Here is a 25,648-nt window from a genome sequence, read left to right on the forward strand (position 1 = left end):
ACTACCTGTTCAAGACTGAGAAGCACGAGCGACCGTGGGCCCCTTTGGGAACATTCATTGGCCGGCTGGAGAGAAGGCCTCCTCCGAACGCATCCAGCCTGCAGTTGCGGCTGGTGCTGCCACCACGTGCGGCGCCCCCCCCCCCCGCTCGACGTTCTTCAGCTGTTCGGCCGTTTGTAGCGGCGACAGGCGGCCCGGCTGGGGAAATTCCATGTCTCCAGGACCGGCGAGGAACGTATGGAACTTTCCAGCCGTCGCCCTGGAAAGATTCGGGAAAAGCGGCAAGGCGGCAGGATATACAGCCGCGGGCGTCTGCTTCGAAGGGGAGCCGTTCAGACATTACGAGCGGGGCCCGCTGCCCATAGGAGAAGAGAAGGGTCCTGGCGGAGGTGGGAAGCGCAGCCTCCCGAGAGCGAGCCAGCGGGGGCCGGGCAGAGGGAGGGACCGGGGCCGGCGCCCAGGAGGAGCGCCGTTTAAAAGGCCCGGTCCGCAACCGGGAGGCTCTCTCGCCCGCCCCGTCTAAGCTGCTCCCCGCTTCTCCCGGCTATGGCTCCTGCGCTGCCGCCGTTCCTGCGCTCCCTGCTACGCTACAAGGACTTCGTCACGCTCTTCGGCACGCCGCTCGTCCTGCTGCCGCTGCCGCTTCTGATCGCCACCCCGGTAGGTCCGCGGTCGTTGCCGGAGGGAGGGAGGGAGGGAAGGAGGATCGGCGTTCGCCGGTGCCGGGGTCCCGTGCCGGAGACCCGAGAGCTCAGCGCCCTCTGCTCCCCTCCGAAACGCCCAGGCTGTTGGGACTCTCTCGGGACGGTTCTTCGACCCTTCCGACGATCCAGGGTTAATAGCGGGACCGGATACCGCCCGCCCGCGAGAAAGGGGCTCTTTCCTTAAACCAAATGGCCGTTGGCTTCTTGGCGGACGGGGATGACAGTTCTGAAGTGGACGAGAGAGGAGGGAGCGCCACCATCTCTCGGAAGAAACAAAGAAGAAGCGAGTGAACCTCTTCTTAACTCTTTTGCCGACGGTTTGCTGGAGAAACAGCGCAGACACCTTCTCCCCTCCTGGAGAAAAACGAAAGCTCGTGTAAAGTTGTTAAGGCAACCGGGACTGATGAACCTCCTTATTCCGCGAGTGGCCTCTTAAAAGTTGTGATAGATACACAGAGCTTCCAATGACAGCTACAGTCTATTTAAAAATACCTAGTTATGTGGTGAAAAGGGAGAGAGATATTTTTCCACCTTGTGTAGACCTAGTGTTAACACATAGGGAAGACACATTTTTGTTACCAGTAGCAATTGTTAAGAGGCAAAGAGGCATAATAAAAAAAGCTGGAGTTAAAGTAAGCATTGCAGAATACATTAGGTCTGTTCAGACAGCAGTCAAAGGAGCTAAGCACGGAACCTCTCTATACAAGAGCAGTCAGCTTCTGAGTACCTGAAGCTGGGCACTAAATCACTGGGGAATGTATCTTCTTCCTACCCTGAGTGTGAAATGCTTGGATCACTGAACAGGTTTGATAACAAATCTTTTAAGTCTGAGTGATCCAGCAGGAAGTCAGTGGATTTGGGTCTCTGTAGGCTCATATCTAATGACAGTAATAACATAAAGCTTTTCAGAGTATACCTCAGCCTTCTGTCATTCTTGTCCTGGTTTGGAATATTTAAAACGTCAGAAAAAGAGCAGAACTTCATTCAGAGATCCATTTTGGCTCTTCCTTATGCCCTAGTCCTCCACTTACAACAGTTCATTTAGTGACCATTTGAAGTTACAGTGGCACTGGAAAAAATTACATATGACTCTTTTTCATGCTTACGACCGTTTGCAGCATCACCAGGGTCATGTGGTCAAAATTCAGCTGCTTGGCAACTGACTCATATTTATGATGGTTGCAGTATCTTGCATTGGCGTGTCCCCTTTTGCAACTTCTGACAAGCAAAGTCAGTGGGGAAACCATTCACTTAACGAGGTTACTAGCCTATCACCTGCAGCGATTCACTTAACAACTGTGGCAAGAAAGGTCGTAAAATGGGGCAGAACGTACTTAACCATCTCACTTAGCGACAGAAATTTTGAGCTCACTTGTAGTTGCAAGCTGAGGACTATCTGTATCAGGTTGACAACCATTGTCAGGTGTTTTTATTTCTGGGCATCTGGAGGAAGTTTAGCTTTGGCCGGGCAAAGTTGCATCCTGTTTCAGCTCAGCAAAGGGTTCAAGGGGATTGAAAATGTCCTCCCCAAGGGATGGTTACCTCATTTAATGGGATAATAAGGCTTCTCAACTTTTAGCAGCTCCAAATGTGTGTGGACTTCAACTGGCTGGCTGGGGAATTCTGGGACATACAAGATGGAGAAACACTGGGACAGGGAAAGAGAGATATGTCAAGGATGACCAGTTTGGAGCAATTGGATAGAAGCCTTTTTCTCTTTTCTTACAGTATTAGAACTGACGTAAGGAAAAGATTGAAACACTAAATTCATAAATATTTGCCAAATTAAATCTTGTGCTCAGAGGCAGTCTACATCTAAATGCATGCTGTGTGGCTGGGGGTGGGGGCGGACAGGGGGTTGGGGGGCAGGGAAATAGACAAACAAGCAACAGGAGAGTTTGTCTATCTACAGCAATCCCAGGACAAGCCCTCTACATAAACACCGTGGTACCCTCTCCCCTAAGGCACACTTTAATGTCTGGATGTTGACATATTTCAAAAAAAGATTGTGATGCTGAGAATCAGGAAGGCATGTTTGTTTTTTTAAGTAATTCTGAGAAGTGGGAAAAGGTAGGTGGAGGTGATCGGCCAAATACTGAAATATTTACCAAAGTGAAAATTTTGGCCAAGCTCTTTGCACCATTGAAATGAAGTGTCGGTCTTATTAGGATTGCTTAAGCCAGGAGTCTTTAAACTTGGCCCTTTTATGACTTGTGAACTTCAACTCCCAGAAGTCCTCCATGCTGGCTGAGGAATTCTGGGAGCTGAAGTCCACAAGCCATAAAAGGACCAAGTTTGAAGACCCCTGGCTTAAGCAAAGAGCAGACTTCCAAATTCACACTGGCCCATTTGGGAACTCGGTGGGACTGTTATACTGGCCACCAGAGGAGAGAAAGACAGGTGGGCCACAACTTTACCAATCCCTCCAGACTGCAGCTTGGCTGCTTTGGCACATGGGGAAGGCTAATACAAAATATCCCGCCCATGAGTCCTTTGAGCGTCTGAATCTTCTGGTGATATTTTGCCTCTCACTCCACTGTGCAATACAGGTAGTCTTCAACTTAGGACCACAACTGACCCCAAAATTTCTGTTACTAAGTGAGACATTTTTCCCCATTTTACAACCTTTCTTGCCACAGTTGTTAAGGGAATCACTGCAGTTGATAAGTTAGTAACCTTGTTGTTAAGTGAACCTGGCTTCCCCTATTGACTTTGCTTGTCAGAAGGTCGCAAAAGTTGATCACAGGACCTTGGGACACAGCAACGGTCATAAGTATGAACCAGGTGCCAAGCATCTGAATTTTGATTACATGATCATGGGGATGCTTCAAAGGTCTTAACTATGAAAAATGGTCATATATCACTTTTTTCACTTTGAACGATCACTAAACAAAATGTTGTAAGTTGAGGATTACCTGTATTCGGTATTGGGTTGTGTTTGTTTCCTTAATAACTACCGTATTTTCCGCTGTATAAGACTATTTTCTAAAGCGCAGAAATCGGCGCCGAAGTCGGGGGTCGTCTTATATGCCAAGTTGTCTTATACGCCAGAAATTATGGTAGTTTCCGGTGGATAAGACAACTTTCTAGGCATGGAAATTGGCACCGAAGTCGGGGGTCGTCTTATATACCGAGTCGTCTTATACACCGGAAATTACGGTACTTCCAACTCTGCTACTCTACTCTACTCTACTCTACTCTACTCTACTCTACTCTACTCTACTCTACTCTACTCTACTCTACTACTTTGTGTTGCTGCAGAAAGCTGGTTTTTCTCATTCAAGTTACAACCATACATTTTTTTACAAGACAAATATGTGTTTCTTCCTTAATTTTTCTCAACATTGGCTTGTTTATTTCTAAGCCTCACTTGTCTCTTTGACCTCTAAATTAATTATTTGCTCTAAATAAGTAAGGAGTCTGTTTCTTCTAAGGGTGAGTAGGTGCAAGGGATTGAGATGCACAGAGATCTTCTTCTGCATGTGCACGTAGATCTTAGTGTACTCTTCTCCGGTACATGCAGAGGAAGCTGTTAACTGAATAATCTTCTAAATCAGCACTTCCCAAACTTTTTCCTTCATTACCCAAAACCACTTATCAGAAAGTCCTTTTTACCGCTTATCAGAAAGTCTTATTTAAATGTCCCTGTTGTGATTGGGTAATGGGTCCATGTGTCATTATTCAAAGAAAATACACTTTTACCCAACTTTGGGTAATTTACTTAGGTTTGAGAAGCACTGTTCTAGGTAGTGAAGTATAGATAAGATCTGCAAACATTTTACAAAGAAATCTTGAGAATCATTTGACATTTTCAGTTGACACTGTACAATGATTGAAATTTGCAGAACATATAGACCTTAAATCTGATTAACAATTGGATTGTTGGACCTATGTCTGTCCAAGAGAATCTGGAAATATAGGTAATCAGTTTGGTATCTTCCAAATATTTGTGGAAGTCCACATCCCTTTGCCATTGACTGGGGAATTTTAGTGTCAAGATACCTGAAGGGCATATGGTTGCTTGTCTACAGTGCAAGCAAAACAGAATTGAATAGAAGTGTCATAATATCTATTTTTTGCTTTAGTGGCAAAATTATGGAAGTCTATTTTGCACATGCAGAAACACCCAACCTTCCCCTCCAAGACAAACATTACATAGTAATTTCTAGACAAACATTAGGGCTGTTGGTTTGTAACAAATGTCTTATGTTACCTTAAAGGCAAATTACATTCTTTATCTTTAAGTTACTTTAAAGGCTGTGTGGCTATTACACAATAAATCTTTCCTCCCATTAGGCATGATAGGGTTAATATAAAATTCTAGTGCATTGGTGAAAATCACTTGTTTAGTCCAGAGAGAAATTTGCAAGTCTGGTAGGGCATGAATCCACTTGTTGCCCACAAGTAAGGCTTTATACCTGGTCATTTTGGACACAGGCAAATTAACAAGTATGAGCCATTGGCACCCAAGAGCTTTTAAGCACCACTTATACCCACTCAATTAGTCTTCCCACAAGAAAATTGACTTCACAAATTCCAGACTAGTTTACTCTCTCATCGGCAGTTTAATTTGGCATGTGTATGCAACATTACTTTAGTTGCTGAGCACTTAAATTGTGATTTAGCATCTTCATTCTGATTACAGGCAGGAACTTGTAGAGGTGGGGGAATCCCTTCTCTCCATGCACCAGAAATGGCTGATGAAATTTCTAGAGGAATAATCAGTTCTGTTCCTGATAGATGAGGATATCAGGACCGCTAATGGCTCCTGAAAAGTGACAGATTGCTTTATTTGCTTCTAGTACAACATCACAACCATGGCAACTTAAAGATATATGGATTTCAACTCCCAGAATTCCATACTCAGAAGGAAGTCCATACATCTTTAAGTTGCCAAGATTGAGAAACACTTCAAGTAGCTCTTAAGGGAACTAACTTATTTATCCTAGTCCAGTGATGGAGAACCTTTTAGAGACCTAGTGCCCAAACTGCAACCCAAAACCCATTTATGCATCATCGGGTGCCAGGTGGGTAATGGTAGACTGGGCGGGACTAAAAATTTCAATCAATTCCAACTTTGCAAGATCTTTTTTTTTTTTCCGTGAGAAGTTGAAATTGACTGATTGATTGAACCTTTTTTTTTTTTTTGCACAGGGCGGCAGAGGCCTAAAGCGAAAAGGTTTTATAAACCCAGCTGAAGGCCTAGGACTGGGGCGATGGCGCGCTTGCCCACAGAGAGGGCTCTGAGTGCCACCTCTGGCACCCGTGCCATTGGTTTGCCACCACTGTCCTAGTCTAAGAAGTTAGAGCAACTAAAACAGTGTCCCAAAAGCTCTCTCTCTCTCTCTCTCTCTCTCTCTCTCTCTCTCTCTCTCTCTCACACACACACACACACACACACATCAATTCTTTCTTTAGGGCAGGAATGTCCAATATCTTTTGGCTTGAAAGCAAACCAGGATTTGTGCATCATGTCATGAGCAGAAATAGACAAAGGCTGAAAAATGACTTGTGGATCAGGAATGTTGTGCTGGTGAGTTTTATGCCATAGGCTGCACTTTTTGCATCTGGGAATACATCCTAGATGCTCTTATGTCATAGCTTGTGATCCAGAGTTTAAAATGCTATAGATATTTATGTCAGCCTTTGTGTGTCTGAATGTATGCTTCCTTGCCCACAGGAGGCCAGATGTGGCTATGTGATCATTCTCATGGCTGTGTACTGGTGCACTGAGGTGATTCCTTTGGCTGTTACATCTCTCTTGCCAGTCATTTTATTCCCATTGTTTGGCATCCTGGAATCAAAAAAGGTAGGAGCAAAAGCAGTGATGGTAAAACTCTTTCCTTTATCACAGAGCTTTAGTTTGCACTTTCCTGATGAAATCAAGAACTGAATTTAGACAAACAAAATCCCATAATCTTCATCCGGCTGAAGGAAGTTGAGAAATATTGACTGTGTTCACACAAGACACTAAACCCTAAATGTGGATTAACAGAACACAACTGCTATGTTCAGTTGTTTGTTATGTTCAAGTAATATGTTATTCTTAAATCAGTAAATCATCACCACTTTAAAAAGTGGACTGATTCACACAGTATGCTAGGATGAGGGCTGGGGTGCCAACAAAATGCTGAAACAAGAATATTCAGCCTTATTTTAATCCAGTCTACTTTGTACAAATACAGCTGTCATGTACAGTTAGAAGTGAATAGGAAAAAAAGAGCAGAGGTGATAAGGGTGTCTGGACTAGTTTTGTACCATAGATTCTATAATGTTGGATCCCAAAATTGTCTATGAGTGTCCTAGAGATGTTTTTTAAAAAAAAGACAACTGGACTTTCTCCGTATTTTCTTTGAAAACGTTTCATTTCTCATCCAAGTGGTTTCTTTACTTCTGAACTATTCTGAAGAATAAAAAAGTTTCTTGGATGAGAAGCAAAACGGTCAAAAGTCCAGTTGCCTTTTGGAAAAAGCAGCTTTGGTTCCTACTTCTATATTAAAGCTTTCTTCCTTCTAACTCTAGAGGCAAGCTGTACCCTTACTGCTAAAGGGACGTGCATTCTGCTTGTGTCCATATGCTCATTGCCAGTGAGAATGCTACATTTGCCATCCTCTGTCCCTCTCCAGGTATGCATGCAGTACTTAAAGGACACAAATATGCTCTTTATTGGGGGCCTGATTGTGGCTGTGGCTGTAGAGCATTGGAACCTGCACAAGCGGATTGCGCTCAGGGTGTTGCTAATTGTTGGAGTGAAACCTGCACTGTAAGTAGTAACTCTTCTCTCCCTTCTCTCCCAAAGTTAGGCCAGGCTGGATTGAAGGCTATTAGGCAAAAATGGCACATTCATGTCTGGCGATTCTCCCCTTCTCCCCTCTTGAATATGCAGATGCTGGTTGTACTCAATCAGTCTTCTCCTTCTTGTGCCATATCCATTATCGGACGTTGGTGATCATGTTGGCGATCTTGTTTTTATCAGCAGCCGCACGAAAAAGTGCTGCTGAGTTTTGTCCAAACCAGTCCCTTAGATTTTGAAGCCACGATGTTCTTCTGCCTGGACCTCGTTTGCCTTCAATCTTTCCCTGGAGGATTAAACGGAGTATGCCGTATTTTTCTGGGTGTCGCATCACATGTCCGAAATATTCTAATTTTCGTTTTTTAATTGTTTTGATGATTTCCCTTGGCTTTCCCAGGTGGCTTATCACCTCCTCATTTCTGATCTTGTCAACCCAGCTTATACATAACACGTAACTCAATCAGTGCAAGGGGGAAATCCGTAGGTTTTCAGTCTGATCCCAAGGAGTTAATCCTCACTCAACAGATCAATAAGCTAACAGAGGCTCTAGCTCTTGGCAGCAAAAACCCAGATCACCACCAGTTGTTACCATGGAGGTCTAAATTTATATGTGGTGCTTTTAACTTATGAGATACTTTCTCCCTTACTGTGTATCTTTTCAGCCTGATGTTGGGATTTATGGGGGTTACGGCTTTCCTGTCCATGTGGATCAGCAACACAGCAACCACTGCCATGATGGTCCCCATCATCCAGGCTGTTCTAGACCAAATGAACACTTCAGAGCATGAGCTGACAGTCATGGAATCAGCTGCTGGGCACATCAACAATGCTGTTGAACTGGAAGGGAAGGTGGCCACGGGAGTCTCCTCAGTGCAAGGTGAGTGGATTCCCTCCCCAACAGATAGAAGAAAACAACATTTCTGAAATTCGTTTGGGATTTACATCCTGATTTAAGCTGCCAAAATGCTACATGAACTAAATAGGGGAAAGTGCAATGACACAGCTATGACATGGATGAGAGTAACTGAGAATCTTACGTTCTCTTAAAAATAAACAGATTTATCAGTTGGATGACATAAGTAGGGCCTAGAAGCTACTAAAGGCAAAAAAGTATTTTGTAGTGTGTATTCTTTGTACTTCCTGCTCTTTGGAGCCCCTTGTTATCTTGAGTTGGTTACATAAGTGCATTATATATGAAAATAAGTAGAAAATACAGAAAAACAATAAGAAAAGAAAAATGAGTAACATGAAACAAGAGAAGAAAAGAACAAGAACAAAGAAATCTTATAGAAAATAATTTTTAAATATAGCATTAAATCTTGATTACATATAGTAACATTAATCAAAGTTTTATTTAAACATTCACAAATAGAAATGCAAGTAATTAAATCAAATGATGCACAATTTTTCTATATATTTCCCATGTCCTACTCTTAATAAAACTATAATTCTTCAATATTGATAGATTACACTTCAACACAAACTTGAAAATCACATCCATGTCTTTAAAACATATTATTGTTCCTACAACCATATTCAGACTTATGGATAAAAGGTAGTTATTGGACAAGCTGATATCATATATATTAGTCCCCTTCATTATGTTATATTTTTAACATACTAACAACCTACTCTTTTTAAACATTCTTTAATTTTTAATCATTCTCCAATAAACATGAAAATATCTTTTATTGAATGAGTCTCATAAGATCCTAAGAAACCTACTTAATATTCTTTCAGACTCTTAGTCATTGATTTTTCAATATGGTACATTCTAACTTTTATTTCAGAGTTCTTGCAAATAATTAATAGTGCCCTAAATATGTTCTTTAATTATCCATTAAAGAAAACCCCATAGGTTTGGAATAATCCAAAACACTTTTCATTACTGATAATTAAGAATGTTTGATGTCACTAATATATTTGAACTAGACATGCTAATTTGTTACCTTATATACAGTTTGAAATATTTACATTTACAAATAAAAATATTTTAAATCTCTTTTTAAAATAATTCATGCAAATAAAACTCATTTTTTTTAGAAATATCTCTGGATATATTAGAACCAGTAAGTAGTTTATGAAATGGTTCATTTAACTGAGGAGTTTGAGAATTAAACTTCTTTATTATATCAATACATTTTGGCAAAAACATTCATATTGATCAGTAGAAACAGTACATCAACATATAGTAACTATGTATTTAGTTTTATACCCTTAATAAGACATAATAATCCCAATATTAAATTAAATATAAGAGAAAATAAAGAAAACTTTGATCAGCTTCATAAATCAGGTTGATAGTTGAGGTGATAATTCCATTTATATCAGTCTGGCTGAAGAATTGCACAATTACACTTTCATCCAATTAATTTGACTAAAACTTGTTTCAATAAATTTCAGCCTCACTATATCCAAGACCCTTTTCCATTGCTGATGACATTCTACTGCCATTTCCAATTTTTGTGAAGGTGCATAATTAATAATCAGTTAATACTCAACTATTAGGCTTGTTGCCCTTTTATAAAACCAGATTGTAGGGGTAGCTAAACAAAGATAATCTCATTTGTAATCTATGTGTAAGAATCAAAATTCTAGCATCAGCATGTAACTAAGAATTAGATAATGTGCACAATCAGTAGATTCTTTACCAGCTTTAAAAATTATTGATCCTCATTAAAATATATTGAAAAAAGTTTCTTAAAAAAGACTGTTATAAACCACCAAAAATATACAGTGGGAACAAATTTCAGTACTACAATTCAATAAAGTAAGCATGTTTTTTTTGTTATAGATTTAATAGTAGCTATTATTTCCTGAAGAAGTAAATGTGTAGCTAAATAACTGCGTGATTATATGTGATCTCTGGAAGAACAACATTATTCAAGAAGCAATTTCTGTCTTGGTTAACCTTTAACTGTAATAAGGTCAAATGTAAATAACAATAATAAAAAACTTGCTGATTTGTTAGTGTCATTATGTCATTTGCTTTTCAAATACTTAGCAGTGTAAATTAAATTGTTTCAATCAACAAACCAATAATTTTATCAGGGCACTCCCAATATCACCGGTGCAATTCAGTACAATTTTGGCTCCAGAAAGAGAATTGAATTTTAATTTGGCTAATGTAAAAACGTTTTGTACTTTTGCTGTAGGGTGTCTTGCAGTAATATATTCAAAGTTTCTTTAACCATTACCTAGATGCTCATTTTTAATTTTTTTTCCAGGAGTCATATACAATAATAGTAGCAGAACATATAAATATGATATTGAGTATGGTGTAATGATTAAACGGTGGAATTGGTACAGAGTGGATCCAAAGTCCCCCCCAGCCAAAGAATACTCTTGTTATGAAGGATTTAAAAATTGTCCCATACAAATAGTCCTCAGTTTATGACAATTGGGGCCATAATTTCTGTTCCTAAGCAAGGTAGTTGTTAAGCAAGTTGCATCTGATTTTACAATCGTTTTTTGCCATGGTTATTGGGCAAATCACTGCGGTAATTAAATCAATCATGCAGTTGTAAAAATCCCAGCTTCCCCCATTGACTTAGTTTGTGGGAAGTCAGCTGGGAAAGTTGCAAATACCATCACATGACTCCAAGATGCTGGAACCATCATCAATACATGCCATTGCTAAGCAACCAAATTCTGATCACGTGACTGTGGGAATGCTGCAATGGTTGTAAATGTGAGGACTGATCAGAATTTTTTTAAGTGCTGTTTTAACTTTGAACAGCCATTAAATAAATGGCTCTAAGTCAAGGACTATCTATATCAGTGATGGCGAACCTTTTAGAGACCGAGTGCCCAAACTGCAACCCAAAACCCACTTATGCATTATCGAGTGCCGGGTGGGCATGGCCCATTGGCGGGGCATGGCTGCAGTGGTAACGGCAGACTGAATGGGACTAAAAAGTTCAATCAATGAATTCCAACTTTGCAAGATCTTTTTTTTTTCCGCGAGAAGTTGAAATTGACTGATTGAACCTTTTTTTTTTGCACACGGCAGCAGAGGCCTAAAGCAAAAAGGTTTTATAAAACCCAGCTAAAGGCCTAGGACTGGGGCGACGGCACGCGTGCCGATAGAGAGGGCTCTGAGTGCTGCCTCTGGCACCCGTGCCATAGGTTCGCCACCACTGATCTATATCTAAAAAAATTAACCTTAAATTGTGAAAGCTACTAGCCTTTTCAATATACAATAATGGAATTTAATTGTAGTAGTATTACAGCCTAAGAAAAGATTGAAAAATTAATGAAAATATCTATCCATAACCATCAGATTCATAGCTAAATAAAGAAGATTTTTAAAACAGTTATATAAAATCTCTGGATGATGTTTAGTAGGGCCGTAGACATTAATGAATGCAATACAATTATTAGGCCATCTCATTAATGAGTGGAAGTGTTATAACTCTGTTTAGACTACTGCAACATGTTTACATAGGGGTGACTTTGAAAACAACTCAGAAGCTGCAGCTGATTCAAAACGCAGCATCTAATGACTAATGGGAGGAGTGGTGTTGCACCGATATTGCATGCTTGGTTTCCAAGCTAAATTCAAATTGCTGGGTTTAATTTACAAAGCCCTACAAGGCTCAACACCCTTGTATTTTTTCAAGATTGTCTTTCTCAAAGAATCAACATGTACTTTACCATAATCCCAGCAACGATAGCAGAAGGCCCCATTCCACCTGAAGTGAAAGGAAAGGGAGCTCAGAAATGTATCCATATCCCCTACCCATATACACACACAGGGGCTAGTTCATTTCAGCTCACCCTAACCCAATAAATTCACTGCAGTCTGCTGATCAAATAATTGCATCATCCCAGAAAGGTTTGACAATACCCACAATAGAGAAATGGATGCTGAAGATAATGGAACTTGTGGAGAGAGTTAAATTAACTTCTTTGATCAGACAAAAGACTGATTTTTTAAGACTTTTTACATGAAACAGGACTTTTTACATGAAATATAAAAAATGTAGTTTTGATGATCAGAATAAAAAACCTGGGTAACAGGAAAAAAGTGAGCCCTTTTAAATTATAATCATGAAGTAAGAGATAATTTTGTAATTGTACTTATATTTGTCACAATAGAGAACAGAAGCTTCTTTTTATTTCTTCTTTCTGCATTTTTTTCTTTTTTCTTTTTTCCTTCCTTCCTTTGATTCTTTATTCTGTATTAGTTTGTGTTCATTCTTATGTTCTTTGTAAAACTTTTAATTTTTTTTAAAAATTAATGCAAGGTTAAATAGACTATCCTGGAAAAAGAAAAAAAAATGGTTTAATTACTCTGGGTCTTGCTATTAAAAAAAAAAACCTCAATTAAACAACTTGTTCTTGTGCATTATCTGGAGGCAGATAGGAAAAAGCATGATTTTATTAGCATTTCATGTCAAAGATCCTTCTTACTGAGATAAGTGCAGGATATAGACCCATATTGTAGATCTGAAAAATCTAATCATAGCAAATGCTGTGAGTCTAATCTTGAATATCTTTATTTCATTTCAACATTGTTTCCACATTTATGACCTGTTGTTTCCCAGGATTTTTGAATACATTGTTCATGTGATTCAATAACTAAGGCTTTAAACTCTGCCATGTTCCTATCTGAGTCTTTACCTCATATCCAAGTTACTGTTTCAATTCATCCACTGAAATCCTGACTTGCATAAATTCAGTTATTCTAAAAGACTTTAACTCATCAACTCTAAACATAAAGTGCAATCCCAGGTTAGTTACATTATCCCTTGCTAATTTCTTTCGTAAAACGAATCGTTTTTTAACAGCTTCATGTCAGCCCTTTGAGGGGGAAGAAATCCTGGAATTTGCTTTATTAATATAGGCTCTGTTAACAGAATTTTGAAAGCCCAACAGAGTTTCTCCTTCCAACCTTGAATACATGGCTGGCTGGGGTATTCTGGGACCAAGTCCACATAGCCAAAAGTTGCCAAAGTTGAGAAACATTGCTCTTAAGATCAAAAAGAATCAAGACAAGGCAATCTTTCTTTTTCATACTTTCCTGTTGCCATCTTTGCATTCCTCTACCGCTCAATTCTGTGAAGATTTTCTTTTCACTCTGAAGTTGAGGGTATGTGTGGTTGGATCAATTTCTCTATCTTTTTGCCTTTGGACCCATAATTTATCATTATAGAGCAATCACATAAATGGAGATAAACAAAAGGTATTTTCTGCTTACTAATGCAGCAATAAAGCAGTCAAAGATAAGGAGACTAGTCACTGGAAAGGTCCCAAGCTGTGGTCCACCATTTCAGCCAGAAGAGGGAATAGCTCTTGGGCTTCTAACAAATTGGTCTCAAATATTATAGACCCTCCAAGCTTCTTTGGTTAGAGTGATATACTATGTTAAACCATGGTTTTGTTACCCATGCTTGCCTAAATAGGCCCCAATTGAATTCACACATTGTATCACAAGATTTGGTGATATAGAACGGAAATGCAATAAACGAAGAAACCAAAGTCTGTAGACTACAGCAGCTGGGTTTATACCACAGTATGGCTTACTGTAAATTTAGTCCCTATGGATTAATATATCAAGTATGTTGGAATTTTGGGGACAAAACCCATGAATCCAATTAAAATCTGAAACATTATATTTTAAATCTTTCTATTCAGCCAGCCAGTTCCCAACCTGTAAAGAACAATTGCCTGGGAACAGTTCTCACTGATGAAATTAAAGCAAAATGTTTGCTGGCAGAAGATATAATCATGTCTATTAGTGTAGATAGCTAAATACCCACCCACCTGTAAACTGCACAGACTAGATTAGCTATCGGTCATGCATAATGAAAGCTCCATGTTCAGAGAGAATACATTTCCAGATAGCAGATGTTTAGGATAGATAATGAAGAAACTATCTCTCTGGCTTTTGAACTTAGAGAGCAGGTATTGGGGCATAATTGAAAACTGTTCTTCTGCTGTTAATTTTCTGCCCTGCTGTTTCTTCTAAAGAAACAAGGGTGATATGTAGTAAGCTAAGCAGTGCTTATTTTTCTCCATCTGTAGGCAATGGATACCTTCCTGATGATTCTCGAGAGCAAGACAGAATAGCAAGGAAGCGTACAAACAAGGGAATGACCCTGTGTGTGTGTTATGCAGCAAGCATTGGCGGGACAGCCACCCTTACTGGGACAGGCCCTAACTTGGTCCTGAAAGGCCAGATGAATCAGTAAGTGCACTTATGACATATGATTTTTAAAACCTAAGTGGAAAATGGTTTTCCTTGTCTTGAGGACTCATTCCTTCCTCCTGGGATCCCAATTGAGGTTTTGTTTCATGTAATTGTCAACTGTCATTGAGAAATGCATTTTCCCAAGGTCATATGAAACATCCACCCAAATCTTCCCTTTTGTGAAAGAGGACACAATCTTTTTCATTGCTAGCACCCCAAATTATATGGGCTTCCCAGAGTTGACTGTCACCCATCCCAATCAGTATGCCATAGGCCACTAAATCAGGGCACAATCACATCTTTTTTTTTTCCTTTTGCAAACAGATTGTTTCCAAGGAATGATGACGTCATTAATTTTGCTTCCTGGTTTGGATTTGCTTTTCCCAATATGTTGTTGATGCTGATACTGGCCTGGTTTTGGCTTCAGTTTTCCTTTATGGGATTTAAGTAAGTGTTTGGGTGAATAAAAGAGTAATGTGTTGACAAATGTCTGCAGATTCTCAATCGTTCAGCTCATGGTTATGTCATGCTTTTTCTAAAAGGCAAATGGACTATCTTGGTTTTTTTCTTTGGAAACGTTTTGCTTGGGTGAAAAATGAAAACCTTTCAAAGAAAAAAAATGAAGAAAGTCCAGTTGTCTTTTGGAAAAAGTAGCTTTGGGATAATGTGTTGACAAATTAAGCAATTCAGCTTTGGGGAAAATTTTAGGGCCAGATTGATCTGTTCATGGGTTATTTTTCCTATTTGTCTTTTCCTCTGAACAAGGGACAATATGTGTGTGAGTGGGGAGTTCAGCTACGTTTGCACAATATACATAAATGAGTTAAAGATCCAGCAATCACATTTGCACAACATACTATTGTCGGTTAGTTTTAATGAAAACCTTAAAAAGTTATTAGTGGTTTAGGGTGTGGTGCAAATCTACAAATCAGTTAATTATGTAATTAGATTAAGCAGGTTATATGAATGTAGCCGAGATCCGTGAACTGAATGGAATCCCTGTTGGCTTATGCCAAGCCATCTCCTTTGCTTCTAGGCTGGGTTTTGTCCTCTATTGAGGCCTCCCAAACTGCAATGATAATTCCGAGACCATCTTATTTCTTTTTCCATACATTCACTTTTCCTCTCCACTCTTTCCTTTCTGTATCCTGACTGCCCCCTTCTTTTTGTGGCCTGGGCTTTTCTGGCTATGTCTCCTTTTCCTCTTGTTCACCTCTTTCCCTGTTCTGAATAAATTACCCAGTATGATCACATGACCTAACACACCTACCTCTGCTGGCTTGTCATTTCTTGTCCACATTTGTCCTTATCACTGCTGCTCAGTTCCTTTGCTTTGTTTATGTTATTCTATTTCTACCCACTGCAAGTAGAAATCTCAGAGGCGCACCACAAGGAAATAAAAAATGGCCATACTAAATACATAAACTAAGATAAACCAATATAAAAACCCATTAATCAATCATTGCTGTTCTCTTAATCACCACTCGGTGTCCAGAACAATTTCATTTTTAATAGTTTCTGGAAGGCTAGGAATAAGAGGGTAAGTGTGAGGTCTAGAGGGAGACAATCTGACAACATAGGAACAGCCTTTAAAAAGAAAAAAGAAAAAGTTGTGTGCATCTCAGCCCCTTTTATATTGCAATACAGATAGTCCTCAACTTATGGTCATAACTGAGCCCAAAATTTGTGTTGCTAAGTGAGACATTTGCTAAGTGAATTTTGCCCCATTTTATGACCTTTCTTGCCACTGTTGCTAAGTGAATCATTGTAGTGGTTAAGTTAACAACACAGTTGGTTTCCCTGTTGAACAGCTGAATCTGGTTTCCCCATTGGCTTGGCTTGTCAGAAGGTTGCAAAAGGTGACCCCAGGACACTGCAACCATGATAACTGTGAGTCAATTGCTAAGCATTTGAATTGTGATTGCACGATCGTGGGGATGCTGCAATAGTCATAAGTGTGAAAAATGGTCCTAAGTCACTTTTTTCAGTTCCGTTGTAACTTTGAACGGTCACTAGATGAACTGTTGTAAGTCGAGGACTACCTGTAATGAAGAACCACAAGCAGCTTCTCCTCAGATGTAGGCATCAGTGGGTCAGTTTTGGATGGCCATATAGTTACTTTGGGGCCAAAGACAGCATTCTGAATTGCATCTGGAAATCAATAGGGAATCAGCGTAAAGCCTGCAGCACCACCATAATATGCTTATGGCAACTCTTGGGCCATGGCTTCCTGGGCAGCTGAAGGTTTTGGGTGATCTTCAAAGGTAGCCCATGTAAATTACATAGATTAGTGCCAGAGAATGCTGACAACTGATCATGTCTCCTCTATCCCACTTGGCAAGAAAAGCCTGGCCAGCTAGATTGACCATTCACTTCTGCCTTCAGCTTTCGGAAAACCTGGGGTTGTGGAAGCCAAAAGACTGAGAAAGAGAAGGCTGCTCTTAACGTGCTGAAGGAGGAGTATCGAAAGTTGGGGCCCATCTCCTTTGCTGAAATCAGTGTCCTCATGGTTTTCACACTGCTGATTCTCCTCTGGTTCACCCGAGATCCAGGCTTCGTCCCAGGCTGGGCAACTTTTCTCTTCAATAAAGACAAAGAGTGAGTGGATATTACAACTGCCTTGCAAAGACAGAGTCTACCCTGAGAGAGCTTTGGGTGTCTTCCCAGATGGCACAGAGCTTATGATTGACAGGGAATCGGCAGAGCACTGCTGCTTTGCATATGTTGTAGACATAAATGTAAATTAGCAGCATGCAGTCCAGATAGAGGGAAAGCAGAGAACTGTAAACAGGCTTGCTGAAACTGAGGATTTATAGTACAATGATTAGCATGTAGCATTCTGTCACCCTGTACTGAGTTCAAATCTCTGCTTAGTTGTGAATAAACAGCTTGGGAAAACCCTGCTTCTCTCTGCAGGATGTTTCTGAGATAATCCAGTGGACATCATCCTAATCTATTTGGAGAGAGGTCAGGAGATAACACTGGACTCATGACAAATATTGATTTGAGTCAGTCATACAATTGATCTGGAAGTTGTTTATATTTCAAAGAAGTTGAAACACAGACATTAGGTTAATTGAGGCAGCTGAGGGAGATCTTATTGATTTGCTAAATCACTACCAAACAGAGCGCTGTACAAATACTCCACAAGAGCTTGAGGACTGAGCGATGGCGATCTTGATTCCCCTCATACAGAGTTACTTGTGCACACTTCAAGGTGTTCAGCAGCCGGGCCAAGGAAGGACGAACCTTTCCCACTTGTTGATTGGTTGCTTCAGGGGCCTCAGTTCTCAACTCTCCTTTATCTTTTTCTAAAATTCATTCCAGATATGTAACTGACGCCACTGTGGCCATTTTTGTGGCCCTACTGCTCTTCATTCTTCCTTCCACGAGGCCCAGATGTGGTTTCTGCAGCCAGAACAGCTGTGATTTGGAAGAAGCTGAGGAAGGTAAAGGATGAAAACCATCACTTTTTTTCCTGGAAACTTTCAGGCAGCTTATCTTCTCCCTTTGAACTACAGAAGAGTAGTCTGTTCTCAAGAAACAGGGCAGGAAGGAAGTTGTTCTTCAAGGGATGGAATCAGAAGGCTTTTGAGACCTAGGCTGCTGTGTGGTGCACCATGTTGCCACACTGAACGGAATGATCCTGTTCACATGGGGACATGAGTCATGCGGGGACTCAAAGTTGAAGATGCTTCAAAAATTTCTCAGAAGTGCTTCAGAACAAACATGGCAGGCTGAGGGGAAAAAAAAACACTGTTTTAATGCATAGAAGGGAGGTGTTGTCCTTGCTTGTGTGCAAAGCATTTCTTCCGAAGCATTTTTGAAATATACATATTCCCTACTGTCACAAGTATAATATGACTAGAATAAAAACCCAACCAGAATAAATTTAGGGAGGATTAATTTTAGTTCAAAAGGCTGAGAGATAAATATAAAATAGCTAGTCCTTTTGTGACTAGGCATCTATAAGGGAATGCTCTGATTGTATTAGAGGTGTCCCTGAAACATAACCAATGGATACCATTCTCCAGACTAGTTCAACAGTGGAGTGTAGACAAAACATGCATTCCTCAAAGGCATTAAGCCTTTGATCTACTTTCTTGAAAAGAAAGAAGTTGGTATTGGCAATAAAGTATTTCCTCCTCCCACACATCTAGCTTATCCTGCTCTTTCTACAGATATGAAGGAACCATTTTTCCCCGCTCCATTGCTGGATTGGAAAACTGTTCAGAAGAACTTGCCTTGGAATATTGTACTGCTGCTTGGAGGTGGCTTTGCTTTGGCCAGTGGAAGTGATGTAAGTCCTTGGCACTTGTTCCCTCTAATGCTTAGACTCATTTGCAAGAGGAATTCTGTTTGGCAACATTCATCATACAGTTAGGAAACCCAGTTCAGTTTACTTGCAAGGGTTGCACCTTACCCACATGGATCAGTGTAAAAAGGCAGAAACACTGGCTATATTATTACATGTTGCTTGCTTAATTGGTTTTTTGTGGTTTAACATATATTGCAAACTTAGTCCAATCTATGATGGAAATCTCATGCTTTAATTACCAGGTTGAGTGTTTCTTTTTCTTTTTGTGAACTCAGCCTTCTGAGCTCTTTTCCTATCCTGCTGTGCTGTGCTCATATAACACCGTGATTAAATTGACATGCTTTCTGTGTTTGCACAGAGTCCCACTTTCTATATTTCTACAATAATTGAGCCATAAAGTAACCAAACAGGTAGGGTTTGTAAATTGAGTTAAATCAAACAAACAGAATTAAAACTAACCATGCTTAGTATATTGTGTGAGTGCAGCTACCAAATTTTAATTGAATTGGTTAAAATGTGTTTAATTAAAAATTTGGCAGATGCACTCATGTAACATACTAAGCATGCTTAGTTGGAACTTGAACTTGGTTTTGTGAAGGTGTCGTTTATGCAATGGATGGACCCAGCCACTATGGTTTATAAATCATGCTTTATGTCTTAGTGTGATATATAAACTCAGCCATTGTAGCCTGTTCAGACTATGGTTAAACTAAAACACTGGTTCTGTCCATACACAATCCTGGTTATTTTTCAACTGATCTCTAAATTAGACTCTCCCAGTTATTCTGTTTGCATAAAATTTGCCCAGGATCCAAATGCAGCCCCATTGATGGCAACTGCTTCCAGGAACAGATTTTTTCTTAACAACAACATCTTCCCATGGACTGCACAATGCAGAGGATCAGATTATCAGGATTCTCCTCTGGTCTAATGTAGAGTTTTCAGTGAAGAGCTACCAATATGCCTCAAATGATTGCTCTATATCAGTGTTTCCCAAACGTGACAATTTTAAGGCATGTGGACTTCAACTCCCAGAATTCCACAGCCAGCAACGCTGGCTGTGGAATTCTGGGAGTTGAAGTCCACATGCCTTAAAATTGTCAAGTTTGGGAAACACTGCTCTATATCTATGGAGATACTTATGACTTGAACTCTTCAAGTGTTCTGGGAGTCTCTCAGGACCTGATTCTGTTCCCAGGCTTGAGATTAGGTTGTCTGCAGAGCCCCTGTTGAATTTTGGAGGATGTTACTTATGTAGTTCTTAAAATATTATAAATCAACCATATGGCCTCAAAATTCAAGGCATAAACAAACGAAGTATAATTTCTCTTCCTATTCATGAAGCCCCAATTCATGTTTGTAGGTAATACTGGGGCATCCTGGGCTTTAAATACAGTTCAGGAAAGTGAAATCCCAGCATCTTTCTCTTACAACGTAAGTTTTTAAGTCCTACATTTTCTGGAGAACCCTTGATTAGAAAACAAGTGATGTTGTGTGTAGCTGGGGCCAGCATACTGCCCTGATCAATTAGCACATTCTGCTTCACTTTTTCAAAAAACATGGTTGCTATTGCAACTGTGGCTGCTAACAGCAAACTACTCAGCACCGTGCATATGAGGTTCTGTGGGGTTCAGCAGGAGAGCTCCCCAGCCTGCTGCCTGGCACCAAACCAGAGTGCTTCTGGCTGAATGGCAGGCAGCTGCCGTTTGCATTCAGATGGCATCAGGGCTAGGAGAACTTGACCTAAATTTAGCTTTTGGGAAGCAGCATCTAATAGTTAGGCTGCAAGCTTTTTGGTTATTCAGCATGGTTCATCTGGCAACATTTTAAATTGTAGGTTTAATACAAAAATACCAGCCATTCAAACTGAGTGGTCAATGACTGTATGGAACAGGCTGCCCTTGTTCTCCCGAAAGAGCTTTGGCAGGAGAGAGAAACACAGGAGCCAGACAAAGAGGTTCCTGTGCCTCCCAGCCAGGCACATCCCTTCTTTTGGTGTTGGTGCCTTGCAGAGTATATGGGCACCCAAAAGATCTTGGTGCTCATATTCTGATGCATTTCAGGTTATAGTTGAGCTCTGGCTGACTAGAAGCAGACATCTGAGCTCTTTCTTCTATAGCTGGCAGATAAGTATTGCTGGTTACTCTCATAGCTTTAAGGTGAATAGGCAAGTTTTCCTGTGCACACCTCATGGATGTGAAAAGACTTGTGTGAGGATTTTATGTGGCTCCTGTGGGACTGAACATTGCTTCCTTTGTATATGTGAAGAATACATAAAAGTTGGGATTGTTGGTGAGACATGGGAAAGGATTCATGAGATTCTTTACTGACCTATGTTTGCCTAACACAGCACTTGCATTAGCCATCAAGTAAGCAGCTAGGATGAGGAAAATGATGCATGGAATAATAATGCATCCAATAGAATATCTGTAGATGTGAGTCAAACTGTGGAGTCCTTGCTGCTCTCTGAGCTTGGTTGTTTGTTTATAGATATTTCATTACTCAGCTAGATAACATCATGCACTGTTGATGTTATCTAAATGGATAATGAAACATCTGCAAGCAAACAACCAAGCTCAGAGAGCACCAAGGACTCCATAATGTTATATCCCAGTAGTGGCGAACCTATGGCATGAGTGCCAGAGGCAGCACTTGTAGCCCTCTCTGTGGGCACGCACACTGTCACCCCAGCTTTGCCTCCCCCCACAGCCCCCTCCTTACCAGCAGCCCCCCCTGCAGGAGAGTCACTCCGGGTGCGGCCCCCATGGAGTAGCGCAGCCAAGCACATGGCAGCTGGGCAGCAGATGTTGCTACAGGGTGTGGGCGGAGGGCATGGCCACCATGGTGCTGCAGGGCTGCCTCGGTGATCTGCGGCGGGCCATGGATGGCCCTGAGGCTGGGCGGCGTGAGGGCGGAGCATAGCGGGGGTGGGCATGCGGAACAGAGGTGGGCCGGGGGCGGTGCGGTTTTTGGGCACTTGGTCTCTAAAAGGTTCACCATCACTGTTATATCCTTAAGTATGTGGCTTAGAAATTAGCCCATTATTTTTCTAAAAAGCAGCTTTGTTATGGAGAGATGAGTAAATTCTGCAAATTATTTGTAAGAACAGTTTTGCTGGTTTAGAACTGAATTAAGTGTGTTAATTCAGTAATCAGGAATAATATATGTGTGAATGCAGCCATAGAATTGGAACCTTGGGCCAGTCACTTTCTCTCAACCCTAGGAAGGAGACAATGGGAAAACACTTGCCAGAAAAACTAAAGGGACTTGTCCAGGAAGTCTTCAAGATCAGACACAATTAAATGAAAGGGAAAATAACTCTCCAGCAAAGAGATCTCCCAGTACTGCCCAGAGTAAATTGGTTTTAGGAAATTTCTTTTGAGGATTATAAAAAATTGTGCTTTCCTGCAATTCCTATTACCTGGTTCTAGTCCTTCCATATCACCCTGCCAACAAAAGTGCGTATAGTCCAGGCCATGGTTTTCCCAGTTGCAATGTATGGCTGTGAAAGTTGGACCATAAGAAAGGCTGAGCGCCAAAGAATTGAGGCCTTTGAACTATGGTGCTGGAGAAGACTCCTGCGAGTCCCTTGGACTGCAAGGCGTTCAAACCGGTCAGTCCTAGAAGAGATCAACCCCGACTGCTCTTTAGCAGGCCAGATCCTGAAGTTGAAACTCAAGTACTTTGGCCACCTAATGAGAAGGAAGGATTCACTGGAGAAGAGCCTAATGCTGGGAAAGATTGAGGGCAATAGAAGAAGGGGCCGACAGAGAATGAGATGGCTGGATGGAGTCACTGAAGCAGTAGGTGTGAACTTAAATGGACTCCAGAAGATGGTAGAGGACAGGAAGACCTGGAGGAACGTTGTCCATGGGGTCGCGATGGGTTGGACACGACTTTGCAATTAACAACAACAACAAGTCCTTCCATCTGGGGTGGTAGAAAACAGGTATTCTTCTTCTGCTCCAGTGTGATTGATGTGAAAATCATCTGTTTTCTAGGCTAAACATATCATAGCCAGACAAGATTTCCACTATCCTGCTCTGAATATTGTATTATGATCTTTCTGATAGTCAGTGGTTGCTTGCATACCTACTTTACAGAGATATAATTTTTCTGAATTTGGAGGTTCCATTTTAACCTGAGGGAGAATGGTTGTTGATAAAAATCTCTCCACCATTAAGTAAAAGTTGACTTTTAGCTAGCTATGAGACTTATGTTTCACCTTTGCAGGGCGCAATCTTTTTTCATAGTGAAAGAGGAATATGCTTGGATTTGCCCTAGTTTACATTAAAATGGGTTGGGTAGATTGTGGTTCAGCGTATTGTAGCAACTCAGCCGCTATGATAATACGTTGTGTAAGTTAGGCCATCACATTAAGCCAAACATGACTTATTTATTTGGGCATATCATATTCCTAAATATAGCTATTCCATATGAAAAACCAAAATCTTGTGTATTACATGAATTCAATCTTTGTAATGTTTCTATTTTACAGGATCTTCTTTCTAACTCACTTTTTCTCCCTTTATCTACCAGGCTTCAGGGCTGTCCAAATGGCTGGGGAATCAGATGACACCACTGCATACCATTCCTCCCTGGGCCATTGTAATTATTCTCTGTATTGTCATTGCCATTTTCACCGAATGTACCAGTAATGTGGCCACAGCCACCCTCTTCCTTCCCGTCTTTGCATCATTGGTAAAGCTCTTTTCATGGCCTACATTTATTTTGAAGATTTTGTTTTGTAATGCATAATACAGCTATTCCACCCTGAATTAGCTGCTTGGGGGTCATCCCGTACTTTTTATAGGATCAGATTCAGTTTGGGGATACAACAGGTGATTCTTTTTCGATTAGTTGAAAGCAACAGGACCAAATGGATGATTTGTTGCTTTTATAACTTCATCAATGTACATAGTTATAAAGAAGATTACTAAAGTAACATACACACAATATTTCAATACAAGGAATAGGAAAGGAAGAAAGTAAATTCAAGGGTAAACAGCAGTAGAAGGTACATTTATTTCAGTTATGTATTTATAGCTATGTTCTTGCAATACATATATAATCAGATTTGTTACCTAGATAAGCCAACAGTTGCATTCCTACAGCAAGGCGGCCTTGGTTAATTTTGTTTTGATGTTATATCTTGTGTGAAATTTAGTTAGTTTATGGCTCAGTGTTTATGCAAATTCAGACAATGGGTTGGTTCAGAAACTAGGTGAAGCATGTTATGTGAACAAAACAGTGGAACAGAATGTTAGAATAGGGGATTGAGCCAGCATGACCATAAGAACAATAGCATTGTAAAGAAATTTGGAAGAACAAGGGAGTAAGGCAGATTTCAATGGAAGGTGTTATGTCCCGAGCCTTGCAAACGGCTCGGGCGTTTGCAGGCAGTCCCGGGCAGGTGCAAAGCTGCCCGGGACCAGACAGGCTGTCGCCAGCGCCGTGCGCATGCGCGGGTGCTGGCGCGGGAAAAGTAACCCATTTACCCGGGAGTTGCCTATATAAGAGGCTGTGAGGCGTTTGGGCTGAGCTGAAGCCATCTTCCTGTAAGCTGAACGCTGAATAAAAGAACCTGAGAACTCCAGCTGCTTCTCGTGTCTGTTTTCCCGCCAAGGACGCAACACTGGCGACGAAGGTGGGATGCCTTGCACTACCTGGAAAGGAAAAAGTGTAAGCTTACCCAAGGAGTCCTGAGCGGCGGAAGAGGAACGGTGTTGACTCAGCAGCTGCCCGCCAATCCAGTGCGCATTCGGGGGTAGGCTGGCTGATAGACCCGTCTCCTGAAGATCCGAAGATGGCGAAAATCGGAAGGCTTGCGGAATTCGACGTCTCACATCCAGAGCGGTGGGAGTCCTACGTATCCAGAATGGAGAACTACTTCAAGGCAAACCAAGTGAGGGAAGATAGCTTGAAGGCTGCCACCCTGCTTTGCGCTTGCGGCCAAGACGCCTTCGAAATCGCAGAAAACCTTGCAGCACCTGTTCCAGTAGAGTCTGTAAGCTACGCAGACCTGAAGAAGCTGCTGAAGGACCACTTCCACCCCAAGGTGTCCGTTATCTCATGGCGCCACACCTTCGAGCAGAGGGATCAACGGTCCGGGGAGTCAGCCAAGGAGTACATCGCCGCGTTACGGAAGGCCGCCAAGCCCTGCGAGTTCAAGGACCTCGAGGAACGACTGAGGGACCGATTCGTGTGCGGGTTGAGGCATCGAGAGCTACAACAGAGACTTTTCGCTAAGGAAGAATTATCCTTCCAAGACGCTTTAAGGGAAGCCACCGCGGAAGAAGCAGCAGGCGGCGCCGTCAAGAACATGCGGCCGATCAGAAGCAGTGCAGAGGGTGCGTCCGTGCACCAAGAAGACGTCCGACGAAACTCCGAGGAGGATCCGGACGAAGAAGTCGACCGTCTACACCCCGCGAAGGGAGAAAATCAGAAGGAAAGCTCTTCAGCTCCGCTCAAGTGCATCGGCTGTGGAGGTCGCCACAGGAGAACCGACTGCAAGTTCCGCTCCGCTACCTGCCGGGCATGCGGCAAACAAGGGCACATTGCAGCTGTGTGTCTGGGCCGACGAAAGGCACAACCTCAAGAAGAACGCCTGAAGGGTACCAGAGTCCCCAGCCAGAATA

General features: G+C 41.3%; 1 protein-coding gene across 1 annotated transcript in view; it reads left to right on the forward strand.

Annotated features, from left to right (window-relative positions):
- Positions 1 to 293: 293 nt before the first annotated feature.
- Positions 294 to 25,648, forward strand: part of SLC13A5 (solute carrier family 13 member 5) — a 33,909-nt gene continuing 8,554 nt past the window's right edge. The window contains exons 1-10 of the mRNA XM_039346183.1: positions 294 to 660; positions 6,385 to 6,513; positions 7,331 to 7,467; positions 8,160 to 8,374; positions 14,527 to 14,689; positions 15,017 to 15,139; positions 17,078 to 17,290; positions 18,020 to 18,141; positions 18,874 to 18,992; positions 23,550 to 23,711. Coding sequence (XP_039202117.1) covers positions 547 to 660; positions 6,385 to 6,513; positions 7,331 to 7,467; positions 8,160 to 8,374; positions 14,527 to 14,689; positions 15,017 to 15,139; positions 17,078 to 17,290; positions 18,020 to 18,141; positions 18,874 to 18,992; positions 23,550 to 23,711 — 1,497 coding nt within the window. The 5' untranslated portion in view covers positions 294 to 546. The remainder of the gene's footprint in view (positions 661 to 6,384; positions 6,514 to 7,330; positions 7,468 to 8,159; positions 8,375 to 14,526; positions 14,690 to 15,016; positions 15,140 to 17,077; positions 17,291 to 18,019; positions 18,142 to 18,873; positions 18,993 to 23,549; positions 23,712 to 25,648) is intronic.

Source organism: Crotalus tigris, unplaced genomic scaffold (genome assembly GCF_016545835.1).
Source record: "Crotalus tigris isolate CLP2741 ecotype Arizona unplaced genomic scaffold, ASM1654583v1 scf7180000017987.690289119674:8195010, whole genome shotgun sequence".
NCBI classification, from domain to species: Eukaryota; Metazoa; Chordata; class Lepidosauria; order Squamata; family Viperidae; genus Crotalus; species Crotalus tigris.